Source organism: Solea senegalensis, linkage group LG14, assembly GCF_019176455.1.
Source record: "Solea senegalensis isolate Sse05_10M linkage group LG14, IFAPA_SoseM_1, whole genome shotgun sequence".
NCBI classification, from domain to species: domain Eukaryota; kingdom Metazoa; phylum Chordata; class Actinopteri; order Pleuronectiformes; family Soleidae; genus Solea; species Solea senegalensis.
Genome location: NC_058034.1, coordinates 6,293,008 through 6,313,416, shown reverse-complemented (window position 1 = coordinate 6,313,416; position 20,409 = coordinate 6,293,008). Strand labels below are relative to the sequence as shown.

The window sequence follows — 20,409 nt, the reverse complement described above, 5'->3', positions numbered from 1 at the left end:
CATTCACAACGTACGGCAAGTGGAAATAAATGTGCAAACCCTTCACACAAGTCTTTCTTGCCTTGGTGATTGATGAATTAAAACAGTACCTGAGTCAAGCCTATAGTGTTATTAATCTCGGGTTTAACACCGGATGGATAAACCGGTATCTAAATTACATTATATGCTATGATTGATTTAAGGCAAACGTATCACGATCCCAATTTCAACCAACTTGCCTCTATACAGTTAAAATTTTCCCACAAAGCCCCCTGGTGGACAGTTGGAGGTAGGACAAGGCAGCTGCAAAGAGTCGACTCCGTCCTGCCTCTCCATCTGGAAACCGATTGTCATGCTGTATATGGGCTCATAGTTTAATTTTATTATTAAAAACACGTTTTCTACTGGGGACGTAATAATTTATAAAATAAATGTTGGTTTATAAAAAGTTTTAAAAAACGGTGTTAATGAATTTGCTATGCATCATTTACGACAGAAAGAAAAACGTTTTTTTTCCTGCATGTTCTCCAGATGAAAAGCAGTTGATTAGTTGACAGTTTGCTGTGCCTTATTCCCTGTGGGTCTTAAGGTGAGAGGAGGAAAATCCCTAAACACAGAGAACCTCACACCGATCCGAGGTAAGCTCGGTCTTACGAGGTTGAGATCCTTTGTTTAGAGAACAAGGACACAGTTCTTTTCGGCAACATGTGGAAGTAATTGCGCCAAGCTACTGCACAGAGGTGGGAGAGGAGAGGAGGGGGGTGGGGGTCGGTGAGCATCGGCCTCAGGGCTTTGAGACACCGGTCTGATGCCTCACTTCTCCTCTGCGCACTGTGTGAGGGGCCCATTATTCTTCTATTGCCCTCCACGAGAGCCCCCGGGGAAAAGGAGCTGAGGTGCGTTAGGACTCGGTAAACAGCTGACGCACACCTGTGCCATAAAAGAAGTCCGTTTAGTTACAGAAAAGGAAAAATAAAGCTTAAGTGGTGAATTATGTTTGATATTAATACCTCCACCCCAAGTCTGTTGCGCAATTCAGCTATATGAAGTGTTTCTTAATTTGTATTTGCAAATGTTTTCATGTTACTTTTTATGTAAATATGTAATTAAGGTGTTTTTGAGAGGCAGAGAGAGAGCGCGCGAGTGTGTGTGTGTGTGTGTGTGTGTGAGAGAGAGAGAGAGCGCGAGTGTGTGTGTGTGTGTGTGTGAGAGAGAGAGAGACAGACAGAGGGAGAGAGAGATGTGATTCGTGATATGATGGTGTTAGAGCGCCCTCTATGAGATCACTGCTCCACTGTTCCAGCGCTTTTTGACTGACGGAGAACTGTCATTCCCACTTAAATGCATTATGCAAAGAAACAAAAACTGTGAAGAGAACTTACATTTTTAACAACTGTGAGAATAAGTGTAAACGAAATGCAATTAGATGCAGCAAAGGTCCCTAAAATAAATCAAAAAATACCTTGCTCGTTTCGCCTGCATGTTATCCCCCAAAAGACTCTTACTTTGAAAAAGGGGTCCGGCGCAAACAGGGAGGAGAGAGAGAGAGAGAGACAGAGGGAGGGGGGTGTAATTTCCTGAGAGTTATTTACTTTGAGCCAGATGATTACTTTTTTTGGAGGGGGTGGAGGAGAGGAGGAGGGTGGACTGTAACATTGAATCAGTTACAGGTCGCTGTAGCTGGAGTGCAGTTGCGAGGGCGGTCGTGGATGTGGACAGAGGGTCGCGCATTTGCTCGCACAGCGCAGGACCTCTGAGGATTACAGCCGCTGCAAAAGACCCTCACTGCGCCTTTTGGAGAGACCAATTCACTGTGGATATACTGACACGAAGGGAATATAAAGAGGGGATTATTCAAAGGTAATTGAAAGGTTGTGTTGGAATCAAAGGCATGACTGAAACAATTGTTCAGTCTTAAAAAAATAAAAAGTTTTCGTTGCTTTTGTTGGGGAAGCTGGATGCATTATGTCCTTTAGGTTAAGCAGGAGTTTAATCGCGTCTCTAATTAACCAATTATCAAATTATAATCCCGCCTTTTTCATTTATATTAAGGTTTTTGGAAAGTTTATTGAAAACTTTCATTCACTAAATGGTTGTGCCCCGTGAGTTCTGTGAAACTTCAGTGGTTGGCAATGCATGACATTTTTTTTTAGATAAGTTCCCCTGTGCACCATATGGTTTCTCCGCTGGACGCCGAGCAGGAAGATGCCGCAGACTCTGCTGGATAAAAGCGCTCAGAGCTCCGGCCTCACAGCTGGAGGTGTCACCTCGATCACTAAAAGGACCATTGTGGGATGCTGCCTCCAATCTAATGGGAAACACATTGGAAATTGTACATCACATTGTTTTCTCGTCTGTCCGTGGAATGTGGGGAATGAAAATTGAAAATCGGCACCAGGGACACTGGAGTGAATCCTTCAGAGCAGAGTTTCAGAGCTGTGGCTCAATGGATTCAACAAGAAGTGGAGTAACGACACATTCCTCATTACCCATCTCCCCTGCTGGGTCTCGGAGGAAATCCATTGAATTTTCCTTTAATATTGGGGGAAAAAACGTCCTCACAACTTTTTTCTTTCTTTTTTTTTTACATTGAATTGACGCAATTGTCCTTTTGGCGCAGTCCAAGTCTCATCAGCTGTTGCTCAGATGTGTCCAGCAGAGCGATGCGTTTGGTATCTGCCACATTTGTTAAGTCGCTTGGCAGGAGAGCGAGGGGAATAATAGGAGAGGAGGACATTCAAAATGTCTTGACTGCCACTTTACAGGCTTAGTAAGATTTACTCGCAGTGGCTGGAGGATCTTCGCCAAGCCAAAGCAGCAAAAAAGAAAAATAGTTTCAGTGTGCGCAAACGCGTCAAAGCGGATTAGGCATTTTGTCAGATGATTCCCACGCGAATATAAAGTTTTGTGTGGAGTGGGTGCACTAATTATAGAGTTAGCAAGACCAGGTTGCCCACGGGTCGTTTTGTGAGATTGTTGTGTTGTTTTTTTGATGGACACAAATAAATCCACAGTGGGTCCTCAATTTGAAACCACAATTGTGGATTTAAAACTTTGATTTAAAACTATTTTCTAAGTGAGTCTTGTAACTGGGCAGATTTATGAGTGTGTGTGTTTTTTTTTTTTTTTTAAACTTACAAATTATATTTGTGAGCTAAAATTTGTTTACGATGAACTGGATGAAAACCCAGATTCACCAGAGGGACAGTTATGCAGATTCTGCAAATCTACGCTGCAAATTACCTGGGATTAGTGTGGACTAAATGTCTTACACTTCTTTTTTATAATGACAAAACATGATTTCACAAGTTAAAAGTATTGATTCTAAAGCCTAAGTGTTGTTAGTCATTAGATTAAAAAGTGGTTCACTTTACCTTCAGTCTCACGAAAAACGTCACAAAATCGAGTTGGCAAGTTGGACATTATGAAAGCCGATGAGGCTTGCTGCCCTCAACAAGATGGACTGTGTCGCCCTCTACCGGTCATCCTCATGTTCAGCCCAGAGGAGTGCAGCTTGTCTTCTGTATTCTGTCCAAAACCTACTTGGGTTCTTTAAAGCGCAGGGGAATTAGCAGCCATGTAGTCTAACCTTAATTTTACTAAAAACAACTGATGTAATCCTGTGACGGATTTCAAACCGATACTGTAATGATGTGGGAGACCACAAGCCATTTGAATAAGATCCTTCTTTACTGGAGTCTTGGATCATTATTCTGTAACCTAAATGACCAGAGACAGTGTAACAGGCTTTGACATCACATTAAAAATCAATGAGACATAGATTTTGGTTAAACACTAATGTTTAAGAGCTGCAGACAGTGATGTCATATTAGGAAGCGTTTACTTGCCTGCTGACTAAATAACTTGCCTTTTTGTGTCTCTGTAGGTGAGAACATCCATAATCATGGATGGGGTGAAGATGTATGTCATCTTTGGAGGTGTTCTGGTGCTGTTGGTTACAGGTAAGAAAATGATTATTCACTTAAAATTCAATATTTTTTGTTCATATTTCAAAATATCTCTCTTCTAACGGTTTTCAAATCTCTCCTGTAGCTACCAGTGGACTCTCCCCACCAAAGATTGAGTCAGAAGAAGACGAGTTCATCCTTCAGCCCAACTCCACGTTCAACATAAGCTGCACCGGTAAAAGAAACGTGGTTTGGGCCGAACCCCTGCCGGAAAACACCTTTGTTTATCCTGGATACTACACAGCAACGCTCTTCATTTACAACGTCACGGTTGAAAACACCGGCTATTACATGTGTGTGTATGAAAACCTGGACGGTGAACTGGAGACTGAGTCAGAAGAGGACACCGAGGCAGGAATATATGTCTTTGCGCCAGGTGAATATGGTTTTTATTCATATCCTCATGGAGCCAAAGGGAATTTCAAGTTGGACACTTACTTTTTTTGCACAGCTGTCTGTGGCTTAAATGATCTGACATCATCCTCCATGTTAGAAAAACAGAGGCTGATTCTGCAGAAATAATTCTTTGAGCAGGGGTGTTGTATACATATAAATATATATAAAAAAGGGTGACACCATTGCCTTTTTGATCAAACCAAATCCAGGGACATATTGTGACGTAATTTCTCTGCTTTCACACGTAGATCCCCTGGTTCCATTTGTTCCCGAGTCCACAAGTAACTTGGTTGTCCCTGTGGGCTCGGCTGGAGTCCACATCTCCTGCCTTGTGTCCGACCCTCACTCTGATGTCATCCTGAGGAGCCTCCTCACGGGAGAAGAGATGCCCGCATTCTACGACAACAAGATAGGCTTTTTTGGGAATCTGTCTCCTGGACTGTACCAGTGTGAAACTACTGTGAACGGCCGGACAGTTGGAAGTGCAGTTTATACTGTGAACGATGAGAGTAAGTCCAGACATGCGCTTGATTTGTTCCAACATTGTTTCTTACACCATAGGAGCATGAGAAAAATGACTGACTCCATATGGATTTTGTCTCTGCATGTAATGTGTATTCATCTTGAAAAAGCCTGGAAGTGACAGGGTAACAATGCAATAACTGCAACAATGGAAACAATCCCAAAGTCTGTTTACCATGAGAAGATTGCAGTGTGATTTCACTGCATGAGAGGCATTATATGACATCATTATCACAGAGGGAGATGACTTAACATGCCTGTTTTCACTCTGTATATGTTCGTGTGTGTGCGAGTAAATAATGACAACCAGCTGAGCCACCATGATGAATGAGCTCATAGTAATGAATGTGTCACTGCCTTTGGACCTTTGGGACGATTGTGCTGATATCTGCTCTCTCTCTCTCTCTCTCTCTCTCTCTCTCTGCAGCCCCTGAAGAGATGGATGATTTCAATGTGGAAGTAAAAGCCAGTGAGGAAACTGTGAGAGCTGGGCAACCTTTCAACATCACCTGCATGGCTCCTACTGGGCTGGGTTTTCAGCAGCAGTGGCTCCATCCTAAAAAACAGGCAAGAATGCCGTCCTTTTCCTTTCTGTGTTGTTTAGGCTCCACCACAGCTTCACCCACTCGTTCTGTCTGTCTGGCAGTATTTGCTTCAAGCCCTTGTCATGTTTCCATGTCATTTCCTACCCAGCAGCTCTGAGCCTGAAATTAGCAAATAATGGTTTTGGGGTTGAACCAAGCAGGAGCAGGAGCAAGTGGAATATAATTCTGAGAACGGCCCTCTGTGGTTTCAAAGTATGTGTTTGGAAAGCAGTAACTGGATTTTGAAGGACAGTCCCCAAACAGCTTCTGCCACAGTTAACCCCATGCAAAATGTGCTGATGTGGAAGTTAAAGTTGAGCACAAATGGCTTGAGGGAAAGAGGCATTTCAAAAGAGGGGGGAAAGGATACTAAATCTTTTGACCTTGGTGACCTTGAGACATGCAGGACAGATGTTGTCAGCACATGACAGCCAGCTAAACATGTCATACCTTTGAAGCATTGCCTACAAAGATCTGAAAGGGTCTCATGTGCATTTTTATGTTTGTTTATATTTATTTTCAGTTTCTTAATGTATGGAACACATTGTCTTGTTTTCTGTGCGTGGAATTCCTCTAACCCCTTTTCCAGAGACAGTAGGGGTAAGAACGTAGGACTCTTGTCTCCTGGTTTTGGTCTTAACTGCAATTATAGGCCTTTAAAGGGCTCTGTGATCCTGATTTATCTGCTGTGGCCTCGCAAGTGTTTTAACCATCTGCCTTCGGCTGCACAACACACCAACTCCGATACATAAAAAATGGAGCTGTAAAATGGAAAATAACAAATAGTTAAAATATTTAAATGTCCAAAACCTTTTTTTTTCTACTCTGGTGAGTAGGATGTTTTACCCATACTGTTCCTCTGTACTTACAGGCTGTGGACGCAGTTCAGATGAAACAGACCTTTCCCGATCGGGTCATCTACACCCTCAGTGTCCCACACGCCACCTCTCAGGACAGCGGCACCTACGAGTGCTCAATCACTCATGAAATCAGCGGAAAAGTCAGAGTCAGCAGCGTGACCGTCGCTGTGTTTGGTGAGTTTTTCTCCAGAATTCCAAATTTCCACATACCTTTAATGAGATTTCAGCACAATTATATACTGTATATAGTGAACTGCAGTTGCACGATTAGTCACGATTAGTCATATTTTATTTAATTATCACCATTCAGTTAAAGTGGTCATGGTTTCACATATGAAAGCAAAGTGCTTTTAGTGGTGTGTGTAAGTCATTGTCTACCGTCCAACTGTAAAGCTTCACCTCTGCTTTCAACATCAGCTACTGTGTTTTATGGGATGGCTTCAGCAGATGCATGTGTGTGTGTGTGTGTGTGAGGTCCCCTCAACCCTCTCTGTCACTCTGCCTTCATCTCAGTTCTCGTCTTTCTCTGCTGACGCTCTGATTCTACTCTCTGAATCACAATCACAAACTGCTCTCATTCTATTTCTTCAGACGAGAATTCCTTTGTGGCACTGGACCACAGTGGGATTCTAGCCATGGAGCTTGTCAGCCTTTTGGAGGAGACTGAGTTCACTATTCTCATCAGTGCTTACCCTCCCCCGAAAGTGATGTGGCTGAAAGACGGCAAAGACTTATCAGCAAACTACTACACCCTCACTAAAACCAGCCACGTTGAAGGAAATAGGTGAGAAGACGTTTCATGTTTCTCTTGTATATGAGGGACAGTGGTGTATGCACGTATTCTACCTCTATTATGACATGAATTAAGATTTTTCCTGATTAAGGTGTTAATACGTGCTTAATAATTACTGATAAAGGTCTGGTATGCTACTTATATGCATGTTAGTAAGCACCTAATCTAAAGTGTTACCGGATGTTAACACTTTAGAACAGACACATTTCTCTTTGTTTCGTAGTTATGTGCTGCTATACTGTCCCCTGTAAAACAAAACATGTTATCCTATTAAACTTTAAATAACAATAGTATTTGCTCATTTTCCTCTCACAGGTATCAAAGCATTCTGATATTACGGCAGCCTCTAGAGAAAGACAGTGGGAATTACACCATCACAGCTCAAAGTGGCACCCGCACCGCTCACTTCTCATTTAACCTCAAAGTGAAAGGTAAGACAGGCAGACAGACCTACACACACACAGACTACAGAACAGACAGACGGGTAGACAGACAGACTGAGCCTTGTACTTGTGTCTCTTTCAGCCCCCACCTCCATACTATTCCCACCATCCTCAGCCCCGGTGCTGCTGCCACCGACTGATGAGATGGTCGTGACCCTCCACACTCCTTTCACCTTGACCTGCAGAGGAGAGGCCCCACTGGTGTGGGAGACGCCGCTCGAGGTGTTCGAGCAAACACAGGAGGACAACAGTGGTCTGTTTGTGTCCACCATCACTGTGGATAGTGCAACTGCAATGCACACAGGCTATTACTCATGCTTCTACAGCAAAAATGCCACAGGCGAGCTTGAGGACAGCAGCATTTACATCTATGTGCCAGGTAAGTGAGATTCTGGAGGTCTTATGCTTGTGTCTTTGTATCGCTTCTCTTTTGTTATCTTGTCTGACCCACTGGTTTTACTCCAACTCAGATCCAGATGTTGCCTTTGTGCCATGGCTGGGGGCTTTCAGTAACCATGTCCTGTCTGACCACGAGGAGATGGAGATCCAGTGTCGAGTGTCTGATCCTAGTGCTAATGTGACCTTGATTAACGTTGACACCCAGCAACCTGTGCCAAGTGTTTATGACAGCAAGAGGGGTGCATTGGGGATATTCACGGCTGGAACTTATATTTGTAAGGCCCTCATAAACGGAGAAGAACACTACAGTGGGGAATACATTGTCCACGGCTGGACAGGTGCGTGTGTTTATATGTTTGTGAATGTGTTTGTAGATACTTAACTCATTTGATCTGTCTTCGGTGGATTTCTACCCTGAAAAATGTATTCATCTTGTAAACTTTCATATCGCAGGTGAGTTACATGTTGAGCTGACAGCCAAGCGCACTGCTCTGCTGGTGGGAGAGTCCATCACTGTCACCTGTGTAGCTCGGGGATCAGAAATTCTTGAAGATCACTGGAAATTCCCTGGCAAACTGGTGAGAGCACAATCTCCTTCTAACATACTGACCTTCTGTACCTTGTGTGTGTAAGTACGTGGAAACCCAAAGTATCCGTCATCCCTTTTTTTGACAGGCTAATCGTGGTGTCAAAACTGTGCATGAAAATAAGAGGACTCAAGAGATCCTTTACACCCTGACAATACCGCAAGCTACAACCAAAGACAGCGGCATCTACTCATGCTCCATCACTGATATTATTAGTAATGACAGCCAGACAAAGGAACAAGCGATTAAAGTTTTTGGTAAGAAAGCTGTTATTTGTGTACTTCAAAAATGAATTGGTGTTATATCTTATTTTTCCATTTAGTGTCAAATGATTGCTGAATGTCTGTTGGCCTCTTCTGTTTCAGCAAGTGAGTTTACGGCCGTCCGGCCACAGTTTGGAGAATATGAATCAGCAGAATTGGATGAAGTCAGAGAGTTCAGGGCAGAAATCACTTCCTTCCCCACTGCCCGTGTCACATGGTTCAAAAATGGAATCCCACTCAGCAATGTGACAGCGGAGATCTCCACCAGCCTCCGGCAACTCAGTGAGACCAGGTGAGGCTCTCATTCAGGGTCATCTAATGACAAGCTGAACATAACATTCCCATACGCTCCAGGGTCTGTTATTAGTGCTTAAGGAAACGTGAACGTCTGTGACTTCTGTGTGTTATAACTGCACTTTATGCTTTTGTTGCTCTGTTAAGCTACATAAGTGTCCTCACACTAATCCGTGCCAAAGAGGAGGACAGTGGAAACTACACTATGCGAGTGGAGAACGGAAACCAAAGGCAGGACGTTGGCTTAATTCTGGAAGTCAAAGGTCAGAAAGAGGGATGCCTCAAGCCTTTTTACTACAATTATTGTCTTGGATACTGAAAGTACCAAGTTGCAGCTAATTGTTTTCCTATTTTTTAAATTCACTCACACTGCCTTGTGGTTTAATTGTGTCACAGTGCCTGCAGTCATTGTGGAACTAATGGACATCCACCATGGCTCAGCCACAGGCCAGTCTGCGGTGTGTGTTACTCGGGGTCAGCCCACTCCTGTGGTTGAATGGTTCGTCTGCAAGAACATTAAACAGTAGGTTCAGTCTTATTCAGTGTAACATTCACCTGCTACCTACAGTCCATGTAGTCCCTCCACAGTAAAACTAAATCTCTTGCTTCGATCCCATCCAGTTGTGCCAATGACTCGTCCTTGTGGGCCCCCCTCGCCACCAACTCCACAAAGATCACAGTGGACTCCCACCTCGATGAGGATAACAACCTGGAGAGCCAGGTCATGTTTGGTCATCTGGAAAACACTCTTGCGGTGCGCTGCCTGGCCAAGAACGAAATGGCTGCCGTCAGCAGGGAGATCAAACTGGTGTCCAATGGTGAGAAGGCACACGTGTTTCATCACTTGTAACCTTAAGCCACTTTCCTTTCCCCGGCTTTGAATTGACATTTGATGTTGTTGTTTCCACTTAACTTACTTCCACTTGTGACACTCGCAGTGTGGGCGACTGTGGTTATTGCTGTCAATGTTGCAGCAGCTGTCAGATGTGTTTGTGGTGAGACAGCTGATAGTGGCTATAAGGAAGGGACTCTTTACTCTGACAGTACAGATAAGCAAGCTATTACCCAGCCATTTGGTCCATCTAAAGCTTTACACCCCTCACCCCAATTCTCACTGTCACACATACCCCTCCCAAGCCTTTGCTGGGTGTCATTTTATCTCCAAAGCATACCTGCTAATCTGGACACCCTATGTATTTTATTATCTCCCTTATACAGATTTTCAGTGCACTTATTCCATTTGTCATCTCAGAAAACACATGTTGCATCTGTGTGATTAGTTGAAATTTCATCTAACACGTGTGACCACTGGCTCTCCTCCTGAACAGGCCCTCACCCAGAGCTGACTGTAGCTGCTGCTGTGCTGGTGCTCCTGGTCATTGTCATCATCTCACTCATTGTCTTGGTTGTTATCTGGAAACAGGTACTGTTGCCATCCTTCCGCATTAGTTTTCACTTCTCATGTGCTCACCCATTTACTCACTCATTCCTCCTTTTTTGGCATTCAGGTCCAAATTAGACTCAACATCAGGCTTCTAAAAATACAATATTTTTGTGTGAAATATTAGTCTGAACATGACATTTGCAGTGATCTATTTAAACATGTTAACATACTTTATGTTGAGTCCTGTGCAAATGCTTTCCAAGTCAATAAATCATATTATATTTAAATGCGGTCTGGAAAATCGGCCAAGGTTTATTAATCTTGCTCTTCCTGTGTCCCGCCTCTTTCAGAAACCACGATATGAGATCCGCTGGCGCGTGATAGAGTCTGTGAGCCCTGATGGCCATGAATACATCTATGTGGATCCTATGCAACTTCCCTACGACTCTAGATGGGAGTTCCCCCGTGACAGACTTGTGCTAGGTGAGCTGACTTTCATTTTCTCTGTGATATTACATTAGTCTGAAGTCTGATGGTGTAAGCTCTGTAGCCTCCCTGCAGAGATGATCCAATCAGGATGCCTCACTCACTGTCTTTGATGTGAGTTTGTGATAAACTAATCCAGCCAGGGCAGCAGGGGTTTGGTAGCTGCTGATGGGTTTCACCCAGCGATCAAAGGAACATTCAGCCACTGAAGCAGATGGGAAAGCAGAGGCATCCAAAAGTGCACATGTGTTTGCATGCCTGTGTTTGCGTGGCTCTTTCTTCCCTGATAACTAACTAGATGTGTCCTTGTCTTTCTTAGGTCGTATCCTGGGCTCTGGAGCCTTTGGGAAGGTAGTAGAGGGCACCGCCTATGGACTCAGCCGCTCCCAGCCGGTCATGAAGGTGGCAGTGAAGATGTTGAAACGTGAGCCTAACACATAAAAATTGACAAGACGATGTGACGTTGCTGTGATTGAATGGCCAGGTTTATACGGGGGAAGCTCTCGAGTTAAAACAAGTGGTTTGGTGCAGGCAGCTATTTTACCTGCTGTAGAATAGAGGTCAGTTCAGATCAGATGTGTGCCACACCTCAACAGTAGGAGACTCGCAGAAGAGGAGATGTTAGGCAAAGACACTGCGTGAGGTGAAAGAGATAGATGTATCTCTATATCAAGTTATCCAAAAACAGATAGATCACGGAGTGAATTTCCCTTTGGAACAAATAAAGTTGAGTAATTCCGATTACATTCATTTAACTGCATTATAACATTGTAACAGCTCGTCAAATCATAATGTGGTCAAACTAACACAGATGTAAACCATTGTCCCTGACATCCATCATAAATAAACAGTAAGCTCCTATTTTTTTGATAGTTGTTAGAATGACCGTCCAGTTTGTCCGTATAAACCCCAAAAACACACAAGTTGGCTGGTTGGCACAGGAAAAAAAGAAAACAATGTACAACTTGAAAAGCTGCTAATACAACTTTGGCATAGATGATGTTAAGAGGCATTGTAAAAAAAAGCCCTGCCATTGCTTGATGAATCTCTGTCATACTTCATTAAATCTTACTGCAGAATTCATATAAAGGAGCTGGTTTGGGCTGGAGCTGTGGTTGCTGGCGGTTAAACTAAGTTTGATAATAATCTTGATTACTACACCTTCTTCCAGCCACAGCACGCTCCAGCGAGAAACAAGCCCTGATGTCTGAGCTGAAGATCATGACTCATCTTGGACCTCACCTCAACATTGTTAACCTCCTGGGCGCATGCACCAAGTCAGGTGAGAAATACACACGTCTTCTCGTTATAAAGACACACAGTCAATCACATGCAAACACAGGACTGCGTAATGGTAGCTTAGTTTAACCAGTGTTATCTTTGCTTTGCAATGTAGTCACCACTTTACAGAGACACATACACTGAACACCCACACTGACGCTGCCAAAAAAACACACACGCACACACACACACTCTAATTTAGATTTGGCAACAGCACTCCCAAAAAAAGATTGACAGTCTTGTCTCCTCTCTTGGTGGGTGTGGTATTTTTAATAGCCTTTTATGGGAAAGTGGATGCTTACCCTCTTGACTGTGCTTTTAGTCTTTATGAGTCTCTGATAAGATTAGCCTGCAGACTGACGCCGATGTGTTCCTTTGTTGTGTTTGTTCCCAGGCCCTATCAACATTATCACAGAGTACTGCTTCTACGGGGACCTGGTTAACTACCTGCACAAAAACCGGGAGAACTTCCTGAGCCTCAGCCCAGAGAAAAATAAAAAAGAGCTGGATATCTTTGGGATCAACCCTGCAGACGAGAGCAGCAGGAGGTAACGCAAGCTTGCAGTACATTTGCATTTACATTTAAAATGTAGGTTTATTTTGACTCATCCTTGTGGTTGGAAAATGTTATGCAGAGGACAAAGACATACTCATTGACATGAAACATCCTTTACACCACTACACTTCGCCTATACACCACAACCATTGGCAATGTAATATGCACCGTTGACTCACACCCACTCACATGCTCGTCGACCCCCAATCAGTGTCTGTATCACCATTTTCTCCATGCTTAAGGAGATTGTCTAGTCTTCACCTAATCAAATCACAGACTGAAGTGGTCTCAGCTTTCAACCTAATTGCATTGTCTTGGAGATACCTGTTAATTCCGTCTGCCCAGATCTTTAGAACGAACCCCCTCCCTTCCCCCGTTCCCCCTCCTCCACCCAAGGCTCATCTGTGATGATGGATGACTCACAAAGACCACACCTTAAAATGACCATAACATGATTTATTCCCGGTGACCATGTTTGCCTCCACCACATCTCAATTTAACCTCAGCCAGAATGAGTGACATGACTTAAGGACATAAAAAACTGCATTATCACCAAACCGGTGTATAAATGACTCATAAATGACGTTTTCTTGCTTCATCGCATCCTTGACTTAAAAGTATCCCTCTCTTTTGTTTGCAAGCAGTTACGTGATCCTGTCCTTCGAAAGCAAAGCAGACTACATGGATATGAAGCAGGCTGACAACACTCAGTACGTGCCCATGCTCGAGATGAGCAATGCCTCCAAATACTCAGACATCCAGACATCCAGCTATGACCACCCACCTTCCCAGAAAGGATCGAGTGGTACGTACTGCAGCTCTTTCTCTTCCCTCTATTCCCTCTCTGGGTTGTTGGTGTGTGCTGTTTTGGCCGTAGTGCTGTGTTTGAGTCAGTGTTGGTTGAGGGGCTACACCCTTGTCAGAATTTAGGACTGGTGCAGCCCTGTAATTACATCGAGAGGATAATTGTAGCACATTCATAATAATGCCCAGTTTCTCCCTGCCATTAGTAAAAGCCAGGTTTGAGCAGCCAGTACTATATTTACAATGTATAATGAGCATCCATATACTCATGGACCACCTCATGGTGTTTTCTAAACCAGAGGGTGAGCTGGACAACCTGTTGTCGGACGATATGAACGAGGGCCTCAGCACCACCGATCTGCTCAGCTTTACCTACCAAGTGGCCAAAGGCATGGAGTTCCTGGCTTCCAAAAATGTAAGTAATGCTTATGCACTGCTTGGGTTTGCATACCATGGCAATTCTTTGCAGTTTCACACCCCCCTGCTTCCCACTGCTCCGATGGACTGTGTCCCACATGCAGGCCAAAGGGGGTGGACCAAGGAAATCAGTGGTTGTGTGATAAGCAGTCCCATGAAGGCTGCAGAGCCCACGGCGGAGAAAGGCCAGGGGCTGAATATAGCAGCAGCACAGCCGTGGCTAGAATTACCAGGCAGGCATATACGCTGCAAGCAGAAGCTATTCATTCAGCTTCATAGTTATTATCCCTAAATATCCAGTGGCCACAGCCGTCCCTCCAACTGTGATGTTTACACAAAGACCATGCTTTATTCAGCAGCATGAAACAGCATTAAAAATGAACTTAGTTGAAATGGAATACATGCAAAAATAGCTGCAGTCAGTGGCTGTGGGCGCAGAATATGTTGTTTTTGGAAATGGATGGAACAATTGTGCTTAATGTAATGACCCGTCAAAAACTTTCGCTTGCCCTTTCATTTTGTGCAGTGTGTGCATCGGGACCTCGCTGCCAGGAATGTCCTCCTCTCTCAGGGCAAGATCGTGAAGATCTGTGACTTTGGACTGGCCAGAGACATTATGCATGACAACAACTATGTCTCCAAAGGAAGCGTAAGTCTCTTCTTTGAGTAAACACTTTGGTATTATAGCACATTTACATTTTTCACTACCAATGTTATAAAATGTGTTATTACGTAAGGACATTGATACCACAAAAGAGGTTGATACCCACCCTGAAGTTTTACTAAACCTTTTTTTTAAGTATGATATATGTACATTTTCCTCTGTCATCACACAGACTTTTCTGCCAGTGAAGTGGATGGCCCCAGAAAGTATTTTTGACAACCTCTACACGACTCTCAGCGACGTTTGGTCCTACGGCATCCTCCTCTGGGAGATATTCTCACTAGGTGAGCCCCTGCACTTGTCCGTTCAAGAAACGATAAACACAAGACTGTTATTATGTGGTCATAATAACTCAACGTGTTCTTGTTTTGGTCTGCAGGTGGCACCCCATACCCAGGGATGGTTGTGGATTCCAGCTTTTACAATAAAATCAAGAGTGGTTTCAGGATGTCCAAGCCCGAACATGCGCCTCTTGACGTGTGAGTGCTCACTCACAAAAAGATTGTGTTGTTGCTGTGTATGACTCTAACGTTTCCTTGCATCCGGTCAGATGAGGAATGCAGGATTGCCGTTAGCTCAGAACACTTTGTTACTAATCATTATTTTTTATGGTGTCTGACATGAGTAAATGAAAAATCACAAGGTGCAGGACACGTTGTACTGTTCTCCATGCTAATGTCAGCTGTTTTTGCCTCTGTAGTTATGAAATGATGATGAAGTGCTGGAACAGTGAGCCAGAGAAGAGGCCCTCTTTCTTGGGTTTGAGTGATACTGTTGCGTCCTTGCTGCCCTCCAGCTACAAGAGGGTGAGTCTCTTTGTGACCTTGAACTCTCTTTTAAACACTTTTGTTGTTGTAACACCTGCTGTCTAACGTACCACCGCTCATTCTTGACCTAATGGTTGGACCTATACATTCTGTTCCTCTTCTCTTCTTTTTTTGAAATGGCCTCTCTACTGCTTTCTCAATCACGTTGGCCTACTAAGTAGAGGTTAAAAATGATTTTAACACTTTCGGAAAGTGTTTAGCTTACCCTTCACTTCCTCTGTGAGTGCAATAGGAGTGTTTCGTGTACTAGCTGAGCCTCCGTAAAACACAAACCTACACGTAATTAGAGAGCAAGTGCAGCAGCTGGATTTCAGATTGGCTGGCCTAATGACGCAGCTCCAGTTCTCGCCTCCACCACCCAACCTTAATTACCCCCATTAAACTCCCCACCACACATGGCAGCTCAAAACAGCTTCACCTCTTCCTCCTTTACACAGTCTTAATAGCTAGGGGTAAAGGAGGAACCCGCTCTTGTTTTAGCACCTCTGGCTGGAATGGGAGTTGTAATTTGTTGTTTGTATCACATCATTCGAGTTGTTGTCACATATCACCATTCTCCTGTTGATAAAGTTTTCATTATTTAAATGTAATGTCTATCTGGCTTGTGCAGCATTACGAGAGGGTAAACCACGAGTTCCTGAAGAGCGATCACCCCGCTGTGACTCGGGTGTGCCTGGAAAATGACGACGCCTACATTGGCATCACTTACAAGAACCCGGGCAAGATGAAGGACAGGGAGAGCGGCTTCGATGAGCAGCGGCTGAGCTCAGACAGTGGCTACATTATTCCTCTACCTGACCTCGACCCTATATCTGACGATGAATATGGAAAGAGGAACAGACACAGGTGAGCGCTTGTACTTGTACTACATACACTGTCTGTATTTGAACCATAGATGGCACTAACTGGTGTTATTCATGCCTCCTGCAGCTCTCAGACATCTGAGGAGAGCGCCATTGAGACAGGCTCCAGCACCTCCACTTTTGCTAAGCGAGAGGGTGAGACCTTGGAGGACATCACGCTGCTGGACGAGATGTGTCTGGACTGTAGTGACCTGGTAGAAGACAGCTTTCTGTGACAACTGCTCCAGTCTGCAGGGAGGGAGCAGCAAGGCAAAGGGATGTAAGGACACAAGGAACAAAAGAAAGACTTGTAAATCCACCAAAGACTCTGCCTTGGGCCCTGCCATTCCTTCTCCTCGGTTGCCCTTTCAGAGGACAGAATACAAACACAAAACCATCTGGATGAGTCTGTGATGATAGTCCTGACTGCCCTTTACTTCTCCCTGGACATTGCCCCTTCTGGGTTGGAGGAGCGAGTGAGCGTTGACAAACTCATGACATCAAGAACTCAAAAGAACCATAGCTGCTGAGCCTGTGAGCTGTACGTTTCTAGATAAAGCAGATAAAAAAGACTGTCCTTTTGATTTGCAGGGCATTTTTTAACAGCAAAATAAGCAAGAAGGGACAAATCAAATGTGTCTGTCAACAACTCTAAATGAACAAACACCACGCGATATCATTCACACGATATATATTTAACCACTACAGATGCACTATTTAAACTAGATGAGTCCAATACTAGCAACAGCGTTGGCAGGTAAACTCACCCCACACTTACCTGCTGCAAGAGGAGCACCTGATGCTGGTACAATCAGTAGCAATACTTGGATTTAAAAGCACAACAATCTGAACTATGTGCATTTTTTTTGTTTATGACCAAATACTGTTTTCAGTGGGTAAATAGTTGCAGTATTTCAAATTTATTTTTTTACTTCATTATGATGTAAACATGTATTATTTGTGAATACTGAGTAGATGTTGACCGTAGCTGTTGGAATGGTTATGAAAATAGAGCCTTTAAATTGCATGTATCTTTGCAGTGTCTCTCAACTTTTACCCAAATCCAATCCAGTGTTCACTCTGTACAAGTCGTATTTGTCATATGGGCTTTGATAAACAAAGGGAATGAATGATTGTATTGTAAATAGCTCCAGAGTTGTTTTATAAGAGAGAATTATTGGGATAACACAAGTATGTATTATACTGTATAAGCACGTAATAAGCTTCTGGAACCTTATTTGCCCTGATGAAGCCAATGTTTTTAATGAATACATTATAACAAAGATAATGTAACAAACTTTAACTCACTTTCAGACAGTATTTTTGGATTAGAAATATTCATATTTAGTCATGTATGCAACACAAGGAGTCACTAGTATAGTCAGATTAACCATGACAAATATCTGTAACATAAGAAAAACTCAGTTCATGTAAGGAAACATGATAGTATGACCCAATACTTATTAAGAATCTGTAATCGTAGTCCTTGGAACACACTGCTCTGCAGACTGCAGATGATTCCTCACACCTGACTCAAATGAATGGTCGTTTGAATCAGGTGTGTTGGAGCAAGGAACCATGTAAAACAAGCAGGGCAGTGTGTCCCCAGCACCAGGACAGAGAAACACTGCTTTACCACCAGGTGTTGTCCTCCTGTCTCCTTATGTTGTATATTAGCAGGTTCTAGTTATGCAAAGACACAAGATGAACTAGAGATTCATGTTGAGCTGATGTCATACATCAGTTACCAGTTGACTCTTTGTAATCCTCTGTTTCTTTCGGCTACTGTACCCAGCTATGCCACTGCCTCCCTTTGTTGACTGTGATATAATCTGCAATTGTTCTTGCACTTTTCCTTTTTCTGTATCCTTCTGTTTGGTTTTTGGATGTTGCAGACAAGTTAACCGGGCTGAAAAACAAAGAGAAAAGTCTGGTTTCGGCTTTATATGTTTAAAGCAGCGTGGATGTGAATGTTTGTGCTGCAGGTGACCGATGTTTTGTTTTTTATGGTGCAGTTTCTGTAATTATACCCAATATGATTCAGTACTATGTTTCATTATTTTACATTCATGTACATTCAGATGATTTATATTTCAATAAATGATTTATAATGTTACAAAAGTGTGCTGTATTAAAGTCTTGCACAAGTAAACCTATACGTGATTTATGAAGTACTTCATTCACATTTTCACGAGGCTGTAAAAAGCAGTAGCCAGGGCAATCCTGTTCCTCCCCTTTGCTGTCTGTCTGTCTTGTCCCTGTTTTGCCTGTGTGTGTGTGTGTGTCAATCAGCTGCTCACCTGGTCATCACCCTCCACACACCTGGCTCCAATCTCATCAGGCTCCCAATATCTACACCAGCTCTCCTCCCACTCGAGGCCAGATTGTTGTTTCGTTCATGTGGTAATACCGCCAGGCTGCTTCACTATTTTTGAAGACTCTTGTTAAAGCTTCACTAACTCTCGTTCTCCTCTGCTCGGTGTTCCTGACCTGCCATCTGCCTGCCTGCTCTCCATCAGCTCACCTGCCTCACCACCCAGCCCCCTCTGCCTGTTCAGCTACCAGCCATCGCCATTTCCTCCCCGGCTTTATTCACAGCCAGTTGCTTCCACGCCATGCTATCCTGATCTGTTGACCAAATAAATCCTTTAACTTCATTCAACTCTGTGTTCTGCTCTTGGGTCCACCTTAACACTTGACCACAACAGTAGATGCTGGAGACAAGAATAATGGTGATCATTTTAGATATGTGCAAACATAACATAATGGTAAACAACGTATGGTTTGTGTGTGTGTATATGTATATATAATATAAGAGTACTGAACAATATTATTATGAGAGTGTATTTCAAATCAAACAATCTGATGAGTCATAATATATGGAAATAAACTGCTAATTGTTTACTAAATACGCATATTAAAAGAGCACCGAGTAAGAGTATGAAGTACAATGAAATGGAAAATACTCAGCTACAAGTAGAGCACAGTACACAACAATACAATGCTTGAACATAATAACAATAATAATATATTTAAAAAAAATTATGGAAATGATATCAATTCACCACAAACCTTGAGTGTGAAACTGTTTCAAATGCAATCTGAAAGGCTGCCAGCAGAGGGCAATAATCTCACCTCACCACCAGTTTACAATAACTGACTCATTTGGACAATTATTAAGATGCAAACATGTTCTCCTATGATCTCAGTATTTGTGGGTTATGCGGTTGAAGTTTGAGACTATATGGTTTCAAATCTGGAGATCAAACAGAAAGCTTCACTTTAGTTGACACTAAAATTGAGAGCAGCCTGCCACTACCATTTATCTCCACTTGAGGGAGCTAGTAAATAGATTATGCTTTGTGCCTTCAGGGTGGAAGATTAAGTGGAAGAAGAGGAAAAGGTCAAATTGCAGGAGTGCAACCGATGATTTGGGCTCGAAGACAACCGCTAACAAAGACACACCTTCCTTTGCTTTAACCCAGACTAAAACAACAGAGACTTCAAAGGATGTGAGCTACTGGAAAAACTGCTGCACCAGATTCTACAACTTAATTATACAACTTCCAGTTACTACACAAGAGCTGCTTTTTGATGCACTGTTCCAAGCACAACTTCTCATGAAGCAGTAGAGTATTTCGTGTAAATTGAACAAATATTGAAGCTTAGTGTTTGTCTAGTCTTATTGCATCATCAGCAGCACAGCCACACAACTTTAATGATGATACATGTTCTCCTATTTATCGCAAAAGTCAGTCTTGTTCAACCGGTTTTCATTTAGTGTCTTCTTCTTCTTTTTATTTAAATTGCTGAACCCTGAGGGGAGACCCGAGCAATAACAAAGTATGGTTAATATCTGGTCCAAAACACAGCTGCAACAATTACAATTCCTTGAAAAGGGAACTGGATAGTCAAGAAGTGATAGACAGGAGAGCGCTTGAGGCTATAATGGAAAAAAAATATCTCTGTGCAAAGGATCATCTGAAGAGTGACATGCAGGGTTCCTTGCAGCGAAGTGGTGTGTTTTGGAACTGGGGGTTATCTTTTATTTAAATATTTG

At 43.1% G+C, this 20,409-nt stretch overlaps 1 protein-coding gene across 2 annotated transcripts; it reads left to right on the top strand.

The window, feature by feature from the left end:
* Positions 1 to 1,604: 1,604 nt before the first annotated feature.
* On the top strand, positions 1,605 to 18,505 carry pdgfra (platelet-derived growth factor receptor, alpha polypeptide). 2 transcript variants are annotated; one of them, XM_044043169.1, is made up of 29 exons: positions 1,605 to 1,839; positions 3,866 to 3,941; positions 4,033 to 4,323; positions 4,592 to 4,852; positions 5,293 to 5,432; positions 6,321 to 6,483; positions 6,901 to 7,093; positions 7,418 to 7,533; positions 7,628 to 7,924; positions 8,016 to 8,282; positions 8,398 to 8,522; positions 8,620 to 8,788; positions 8,897 to 9,086; positions 9,236 to 9,351; positions 9,485 to 9,611; positions 9,710 to 9,906; positions 10,417 to 10,511; positions 10,823 to 10,955; positions 11,278 to 11,382; positions 12,130 to 12,240; positions 12,634 to 12,787; positions 13,440 to 13,600; positions 13,899 to 14,014; positions 14,543 to 14,665; positions 14,853 to 14,964; positions 15,060 to 15,159; positions 15,381 to 15,486; positions 16,118 to 16,353; positions 16,438 to 18,505. In XM_044043169.1, exons 2-29 carry the CDS (start codon positions 3,884 to 3,886, stop codon positions 16,583 to 16,585), a joined length of 4,410 nt encoding a protein of 1,469 aa, XP_043899104.1. In that variant the 5' UTR covers positions 1,605 to 1,839; positions 3,866 to 3,883; the 3' UTR covers positions 16,586 to 18,505. The 2 variants fall into 2 exon arrangements, with proteins under 2 accessions (XP_043899104.1, XP_043899103.1); XM_044043168.1 differs by having other exon boundaries at positions 13,437 to 13,600.
* Positions 18,506 to 20,409: the final 1,904 nt, after the last annotated feature.

Coding starts and splice junctions, on each gene's coding strand:
- pdgfra (XM_044043168.1), top strand. CDS start 3,884: ATGGATGGGGTGAAGATGTATGTCATCTTTGGAGGTGTTCTGGTGCTG. Junction 4,324..4,591: donor AATATATGTCTTTGCGCCAG/GTGAATATGGTT, acceptor TTTCACACGTAG/ATCCCCTGGTTCCATTTGTT. Junction 7,925..8,015: donor CATTTACATCTATGTGCCAG/GTAAGTGAGATT, acceptor ACTCCAACTCAG/ATCCAGATGTTGCCTTTGTG.